Source organism: Dermacentor andersoni, chromosome 5, assembly GCF_023375885.2.
Source record: "Dermacentor andersoni chromosome 5, qqDerAnde1_hic_scaffold, whole genome shotgun sequence".
Lineage (NCBI taxonomy): Eukaryota > Metazoa > Arthropoda > Arachnida > Ixodida > Ixodidae > Dermacentor > Dermacentor andersoni.
In genome coordinates, this window is record NC_092818.1 from 58746735 (window position 1) to 58755907 (window position 9173).

The window sequence follows — 9173 nt, forward strand, 5'->3', positions numbered from 1 at the left end:
AGCGACGGATCAATAGAACAACGACTCCAGACTGCAATTACCACAGTAGAGGAACACTGTTGTAGCTTAGACGGGGCGGCCGGACGGAGGTTTACGGCATGAGGCCTAAATGGCCGGGGCGCACAGCGCTGCAAGAAAGAGCCGGACTTCTCCAGTCGGGGACCAGACAAAGAATGCCCTTTTATTTCTCCGAGGGGAAGCAGGAGGCAACTTACCGCGTTTGGCGCTGAGTGGCGCCCCGACTTAAACGACCCAAAACCGAAACCACAAGCTAACACAGGATACCACATCACCTCTCCCTTGAAATGAAAAATGCTCTACTCGCTCTCCTCGCAACAAAAGTAAGTCATGAGTCAAAGAACACATGTTAGCACTGTAACACACATGTTTAGTGATCACATCTTTACACAATAGAAAATGACATATTTGGCTTCACCATTTAAGAAAACGCACCACATGAACACTGAATATGAACTATTGCACTCCAGTTCTGCAGAATATCAGTACCCGTCTTGGGAAGACGATGAGATGCAGCCTAGCACACACAGATCAGACATGGAAAAAAAAATTCACAAAGTACAAAAGTAGACAGTACAATTATCTGTGAGCCCCGTGGGACAGCACTGATGGGTGGCTCATTCGCCCTGAGCCTGACTCGAGACAGTCTCTGTGGCTGTCGTGGATTGGACATTGTGCGTAAAAGCACGTTGCACTCCATAGTCCCCCCGTAAGAATGCTAACGAGTTTTAATGTTAAAAAAAAAGCTTTTTGGCATGAAAGACAAATTCGTATGGCGGTCAGCACCATAGTAATGAGGTGCGTACTACACGATTACGCTACAAGAAACGTAATGCATCCCCTACACCAGTAGTAACTGGAAGAAAAGGTGGGAGACAATCATCAAGGGAAGGGTAGTCACTGGAGTGACTCTTTTCGATGAATTTTCCAAGAAAATCCCGTAGTGCAGGGCATTTCACAAGTTTGGATGCAATCCATCGTTTGCCATTTTCAAGCGTGAAAGTATTGCGACCTACCCTACGGCAAATCTTAAATGGTCCCGAGTATTTAGGATTGGACTTTCTCAAGTTACGTACTCGGACAAGATCTCCTGGACGAAATTGAGGACATTTTGATGCACGACGATGGTCCACGTACGTCTTAACACTTTTGGCGTAAGAGCCGAATTCGCATGCAATGACCTCTTTAATAGTCTGGAAAATGATTGAGACCACAGAATAGGTAGGACATCAAATCAAATGTCAATTCGTCACTGAATCAGCAGACTTTCACCATCGAAAGATGTACTCATTAGGCTGAACAACCCCACACCCGTGCTTAAACATATGTGCTTGGGCAAGGCAAGCATTGTGGAGCAGCCTGCTTCCATCTATGCAGTGAGCGTTCTGAAGCGTGCCCTGTATCACAGCTTTGGACTGTGCAACCTATTTCACTACGCAACAACATCCACCCCTTGACACTGCTGGAGTGAGGTCTCACCTACAGCAGACCACAATTGGTTGCAGCACGTACGTGCTGCTACCCTCCCAGACCCCAGACGCCCATTTCGGCGTTAACGTGCTCGCACCATGGCGTGTTTGGTGTCGTGGCTCCCTTATATGGGCGTACCGGGACTCATGGCCTTCTTTGCGTTGCTTAAACTTGCCGACGCCGACCTGATGCTTCTGTTCAAGTCGAAGTTCGGACGTTCGATAGCAACCCTGAGAGGAAAAGTAATATGGATCACAGGATCATCAAGTGGCATTGGCGAGTACCTTGCATATGAGCTAGCCAAAGTCGGATCTCGTCTAGTCCTCTCTGGCACCAACCTGGAGAAACTAGAGCTTGAAAAAAACAACTGCCTTGAGTTTGGTAAAGACAAAGGGACAGAAGTCCTTGTTCTCCCATTCAGCATTTGCAACTTCTCGACACACAGCGAGCAGCTTCAAAAGGTCCTGGACCATTTTGGCAAGTTGGATGTCCTCGTTAACAATGCTGGCCGTAGCCAGCGAGCTAACTTTGAGGAGACTCCTGTCGAGATCGACAAAGAGATGTTTGACTGCAACGCCTTCGGTGCCACATCTCTTACGCGGTGTGTTGTGAAGTATTTTAAAGAAAAGGGCGTGCAAGCTCGTGTTGTGGTCACCAGCAGCACGGCTGGAAAGCTTGGTGCGCCTTTCTCAGCCACCTACACTGGTTCCAAGCATGCACTCCAGGGCTACTATGAGTGCTTGCGCCTGGAAGGTGTGATTCTAGGAGGTTTAGATGTCACCGTCACCTATCCAGGACCTGTATTCTCACGTATCCGGGAGCGTGCATTTACTGCCACCCCTGGCAAGCTGTACAACATGAAGGACGCGCTCAAGTCTCGACTCATGCCCATCGAACGCTGCGCTCAGCTCATCGCAGTTGCCATAGCCAATAATATGGATGAAGTTTGGATTTCCCAGAATCCCATCCTCGTCGCCAGTTTGTTGTAGCTTAGACGGGGCGGCCGGACGGAGGTTTACAGCATGAGGCCTAAATGGCCTCATTCCGCACAGCGCCTTTAGAAAGAGCCGGACTTCTTCAGTCGGGGACCAGACAAAACATGCTCTTTTATTTCTCCGAGGGGAAACAGGAGGCAACTTACAGCGTTTGGCGCTGAGTGGCGCCCTGACGTAAACGGCCCAAAACCGAAACCGGAAGCTAACACAGGATACCACAAACACCTCATAGGAACAGGCCTCACATGTTCTGCAGAGAAATCTGAACTTCTATTGTACCGCCCCACACATATAGGCAGGCCTCCCAAAGGATACGACAGAAACAAGGCTCATGAGGAAATCAAGCTACACACCAAGAACGGGTGGAATATCCCAATAGTCAACCAGCTCAGGGTGCTGGGTCTGGTAATCAAGAACAAAGGCACAAATATGGAAACCATAAAGAAGTTAGACACAAAGGTAACAAGCATCATGCGATTAATCAAACGAATTACTAACAAGCACCAAGGTATGAAGGAAGAAAGTATCATACGGCTGATACAATTATTCGTAATCAGTCAGATCACATACATAGCAACCTTCCAGAATTGGCTTGCAGCTGAAAAGCGTAAAATTAACAACCTGATAAAAAAAGCATACAAACTAACACCAGGGATTCCCATCAGTACGAGCACGGATCTCTTGCTGAAGTTAGGACTCCACAATACACTGGACGAACTCATAGAAGCACAACACACATCTCAAGCAGAGCGACCAACCAAAACCAAAACGAGACGGCAAATACTAAGCAAACTAGGAATGAATTACAAAAATCTGTACGGGAAAAGGGGACGATAACGAGAGAAATTCGTGGCGAACTCCTAGTACCAAATATACCCAAGAACATGCATCCAGGCTACAACGACGGCAGACGCAAGAGTAGAGCAGAGAAAATTATCCGAATGTTTCGGTCAGATGACAGCAAACCTTTGTAGACGCGGCTGAATACCCAGAGAGAAATAGCTATGTAGCAGTAGTCGTAGATCACACCCAAAACCCCTTACAAGCGTATCAGTTAATACCAAACATTCCGAGACAGCAGAGGAGGTAGCCAATGCACTAGCATTGGTCTCCACAAATGCTCAGTACATCATCAGCGATTCTCAAGCGGCCATTAGAAATTATGCAAAAGGTAGGGTCTCTTCTGAGGCATGGCACATCATCAGAGTCAATGAAGCAAAATTCTCCAATGCAGAGAAGAACGGCAGGCAATTGCTCTGGCTTCCAGTGCATACGACTCGAGACATTCCCGCAGTCAACCTCAACGAGGTCGCACACCGCGAAGCTCGAGGTCTTACTCACCAAGCTGAGCAAAGAGTGACTTTCATCGGACAGGAGACCGCGGAGGAGGAAATCTGGAGAGAAAAAGATATATTAACATGATTTTGCGATATTACCAAATTCTATCAAAATCGGAGGCGAGTATTACCACCGCCTCACACTAAACTGAACAGAGCTGAGTCCGTTACTTGGAGGCGACTACAAACAGAAACTTATATGAGTCCCGTGCAACTAAAAACTTTCTACCCCGATATATACGAGAGCGATATGTGCAAGCTATACAAGTCTGTTAGAGCCAGCGTTCGACACGTTGTTGTGGGGATGTGAAATATACCAAAATAAAATGGCAGTCTCCCCAGAAAATACACAGGCGCGGTGGTCGGCCGTGCTGCTCAGCTCAGAACTCCAAGACCAACTTTGGGCCGTCCAGCGAGCCAAGGAAGCCGCACGGGAGCAGCAGCTCCCAGTGGCCATCTAGGCGGCCCCAGGCCCGGGCCTCCCAATGGCCGGATTCCAACTAAAGTTATCACATCACATCACATATTTGAGGGTGTTATAAGCGGGGCTCGTTAGCCGGCAGTCACGTGGTATTTCTCTTTAAATTTCGCGCACTTTAAAAAATGCTGGAAAAAAATTTAACAGGACCGTTACAGATGCAATATCTCGATGTTTCTAAACAAGAGCTACTTTTGTATTGCAGATCTTTCGCAATAGTTATATTTAAAAAGTCCATTAAGCAAACTTTGTTAATTAGCCAGCTTGGCAGATTGATAAAGTTATTTTCATATGCTCAATATGGCTCAGAACAATACTGCGAAAATTTCATGGACACACAGCTTCTATGTTTCTTTATTACTTGGCCCAAATTAGCTGAAACACCGACTGTGCGAAACATGACTGTGTATTACGACTGTGCCCACACCATGGTACTTTTCATCAATTAAAACATAAGTTTTTTTGGTGGGCTATTCAACGCCAACCCAGCCTTGTTCAACCCTGTTCAACACTTTCACAACCCTGGCGTTCGACCAACATCCATCTTTATCAAAAAATTGCAAAAGAATTAGACGTGTTTGACAGCATTATTTGCACAGTGTTTTCATAGCATCCTTTGAGCGGAAAAAAATGTTGAACGCTTTAAATTTCACGATACGCTTGAAAACCCGGTGGGAAATGTAAGTTTGCCAAGAACCAAACATTTCTCACAATTTTACATTGCTGCCCTTTCCCTCCCCAGCTACATAGGCGTTCGTTCACCCGTGCCTATGTAGGCACGTAGGCACAATTTTGAGGCACGTTGAATTCGTGGACTCCGTATTAATTTTGACACCTTGGCGTTCTTTATAGTGTTACTAAATCTGAGTGCATGATCGTTTTTTATTCGGTCTCCGTCGAAATGCGGCTGTGGCGGACGGGATGACCTTCCGAACCTGGAGCAATGCCAGAGCCACAAACCTACTTCGGCGTGCACTGAATTGTTGTTCTGATGTGTGACCATTCTTGTAGTGTCACGAGCACGCTACTACGGAGCGCTTTAATGCAGTTCTTCGCCTCCACGTCCTGCGTACGCTGTTCACTTGAAAATTTGCAGGCTTTTTCTTTCTCAGAAATAGCAGGAACGTACCGTACCGCTGCATGAACCTAAATTTAGCACGTTTGCCCGCAACCTCTGTCATGTCAATAGTAGCACCGTTTCCTTGTCTTCTCACGTCGGCTTTTTCCTATTGCGCTGTAAGCTAAGTACCACGTTAATCAGTGAAAATTTGTAGTTAGCTGAATTTGTGTTTTCATATCTCAGCCGTGTAATGTCTACCTCTATAATTAATGCAGAAATCTGCCACCGCTGATTTTTAAACGTAACGTAATAATTAAAAATCATCACCGCGTATAATACTAAAAGAAAACACTATAAAAAAGAAAGAACCGAAAATTATATGCTGCTGCCGATGCACACCCCATTCCTTTACGCAGCAAATTTGATTTGTTCATTCCAGTCCGGCCAATATGATGACAGGTTAAGTCGGAGTGGAAACCTAAACATTGCAACGGCGGGACTCTAATTCAGAAATTGTTTTCCCGGTGAAAACTCAAACTACTTCGATTGAAGTGTCCGTGGTGAAAGTTAAGCTTCGTACTTATATCCGCTTTTATTACTCCACGGACAACCCTAGTGCATTGCCGGCGTCTAAACATAGGCCAAATTGTAATTTTCGCCAAAGTCAGGGTTTTGTTTCAGAGTCTCGGCACAGTACATCGGCAAACATAATTTGTCGGTCATAGTACGCTATAAAGGGTCCCTCACCAGGTCTGGCCTTTTTGAGCTGACAAGCGCAGACCATACAATGCGCGATAACGATCGTGCCTACAAAGTATTACATCGCAACGTGCTGCGGAAAGATCAGTAATTTCAAATCGAACGCCATTCTCCCTTCTCCTCGCGGTTGCAGCTATACAAGCCGGAGGATGACGTACACGAGTTAGTGCGCCTACGTACGTCTACTGTGGCGTCGCTCATGGTGACACGTGGCATCAAGAATTATTCGAGGCAACATCCGTTATTTGTGTAATATGTTGCTTTAGCGGACCACTTAAAGCTTGGAGAAATAACAAAACACACAAAGCGAATGTCAGCAAGTTTTTCTTTCACGTCTTTCCTCAGCCAGAGAGATGTACTTCCGTTTAGTCTGTGGGTGCGCATGCCGTGCGGTCGCGCGCTCAGACACCGAAGCTGTGTCATTTTTTACCGTGTTCCAGCGGCGGGATGAGGCTCTGTGAACCACTTGCGTCTGCCTCACTATTCGGGTAGCACTGGCTTATAACGCAAGTCAGATGTCTTCGTGCACTGCGCGAAAAAGTTTGTGCTGGGCGAAACAAGACAATCGCAATACATCGCACGTGACGCCGGCCGCGGTAGTGGACCGCACCGCATAAAAGCGAGGATAAATAGAAATGAAGGCGGAGGCCCGTGACTTATGCGGCACTCAATCCGCGTCGTCCTGCCTGAGAGAACGTAGGGAAGGAATTTCGCTTGCGAAGGCTACACAAGGCAAGTGGACAGAGTGTATATGTTTCAGGTGAAGCTTGCCTCCTGAAATCATAAGTTCACGACGCTGAAGTATATCTATCTCGGCTATTATTGAGCCGATTTTAAATATTTATGCGCAAGAACGCTCTCTAAAGCACATGAAACAACTTCTTGCGTGTAACCAAATTTGCTATGGGGCATGGTAAGGGGACCTTTAATGAGAGTTCTGCAGAAATCATTGCAAGGTTCCTCCCTTAACCGTACTTAGTAAATATTTCCCGGACACTATATCATTTGCGAATGTTTACCTCGTTGCATTGCTTTGAAAATCGTCAAAGCATTTTCTGAAACGGATTACTAAGGAAAGCGGAATGTTCAGTCAACGCAAGAACGCAAAGTTTGAAATAAGGTGCGAAAGGGTGTATATTTCACAAATTCTTATTTCCCACAGGGGTTTCCATCGTTTCTAACAATCAAATTGCCCTCAGAGGACCAAAACATTGTTCTCAGCCCACAATGTGTTGAGAAAATACTGCGCACGTAATGCTGATATAGTTGTATTTTCTCGTAATTCTTCGCGAGAAATGGACATAGCTCAGGTGCCCGGGTAGGAACAGTTGGAGTAGAATGACCCTGTCGCTGAATATTGGTTGCATTATTCTAGACGAATAAAATTGAACTTGATTTTTCAGCTTTCCGTACACCATCATTCATTCCGTTCCTGTTTGCTCGCCTTCCTAAGGAACGTGCAGAAGAAATTGTTGACAAGTAACCGCCTAATTATGTTGACCTTAATAGATACGCCACGCCTATATTTTAATGAAACACTGGCGCATCAGCTGAGGCGATTCGCAAGCTTAGAGAAGAAAATAACTGCAGGCGTCGTAGTCGAAATGCAGATTCTTAAACGGATACAAGCATTGACAAAAATTAGGAGATGATCTCAACGTCACTTCAATTTCTGGAGGTGACGTCGCAAATTTTTCTTCAATTTTGTTTAGAGAAGTGGTCCGCACGACACACAGACGGCCACGCTTGCAACACGCCACCATTTTCTTGAAACCTGAGCTCCTATGAAACCATCGCTTCCACTTTACGTACACCTCGCTGATAGCAAGAAAAAGTGGACGCCAATTATTTTATTATAGCAAAGAGCTTCAGTTTGCCCTTTCGCCAGTTTGCGTGATCGGTGATTTTGGTTTTGCAGTCGAACTTTCAACGCACAGGCACAGCTGGTGCGTTCTTTCTTATGCACTCTTGTTGCGCTGGGTGTTTGCCTCCGAACAGCCCCATTATGGACATTATGCGCGGAATTTTGGATGTGTCTAGCAAACCCAGTATTTTTGGGGGTTCTGGAAAGCGTTACGAATGTTTCATGTATACCTGGTGTAATCGACCATCTAGTTCTTTCATTTAACGTTACGTCTCCTCTGTCGAAGCCGGCTATTAAAAAAAGGTTAATATATATTGCTACGACAAGGCAAACTTTAACGATATAAACTTGGAATTATCTAACTTCCTTGACCTCTTCTTGAGTAACTTCGATGATCGCACGGTAGACAATAACTGGATCATATTCAAGAACAAAGTACAAGAACTAACTGATAAGTTTATTCCGTCGCGTATTATATCGTCGAATTCTAAGGCGCCTTGGTTTAATTCGCACGTAAAGAGGCTTTGCAATCGTAAAAACCGCCTGTACAGCATCGCAAAAAAAAGGTCGCTTGGCATCTAAGTAGGACGCTTACAAGGACGCCAACAAAGGTTACATAGCAGCTAAAAAACTCGCTACAAGTATGTTTCAAGAACACACTTTGCCTACAATACTTACAGAAGACCCGAAAAACTTTTGGCGCATCATAAACCCTTCCAAAGATGATACAATAACCTTAGCTGATTCTAGTGGATCAAAAATACCCGACGCTGAATGCCCCGAACCCTAAACTCCGTATTCTGCAGTAATTTCGTGCTATGTCCTGATCCTGTGTTTCCCACCCTAAATAGCTGCAATTACCCGGCCATGGATTTTATTAGGATCGAGCCACTTGGCGTAGAAACTGCAATTAAAAATCTAGAGATGTCGTCAAGCCCGGGCCCAGACCTGGTTACCGCAAAGTTTTTGAAAAACACTTCTGTTAGTCATCTTCATTACTTTCGAAAATATTCCAGCAATCTTTGGACACCCATCAGCTCCCTGCAGACTGGAAAATTGGGAAGGTGGTTCCACTTCACAAGTCCGGCAACAAATGCTCACCTCATAACTACCGCCCCATTTCCCTCACTAATATTCCTTGTAAAGTACTCGAACATATCTTGTTTTCTCATTTAGTTAAGCACTTGGATGA

The 9173-nt window shown here is 45.5% G+C and overlaps 1 protein-coding gene across 1 annotated transcript; it reads left to right on the forward strand.

Annotated features, from left to right (window-relative positions):
• The first annotated feature begins 1598 nt into the window (after positions 1–1598).
• On the forward strand, positions 1599–2477 carry LOC126530323 (dehydrogenase/reductase SDR family member 7-like). The gene has a single exon (XM_050177644.3). It carries the CDS (start codon positions 1617–1619, stop codon positions 2475–2477), a length of 861 nt encoding a protein of 286 aa, XP_050033601.2. The 5' UTR covers positions 1599–1616.
• Positions 2478–9173: the final 6696 nt, after the last annotated feature.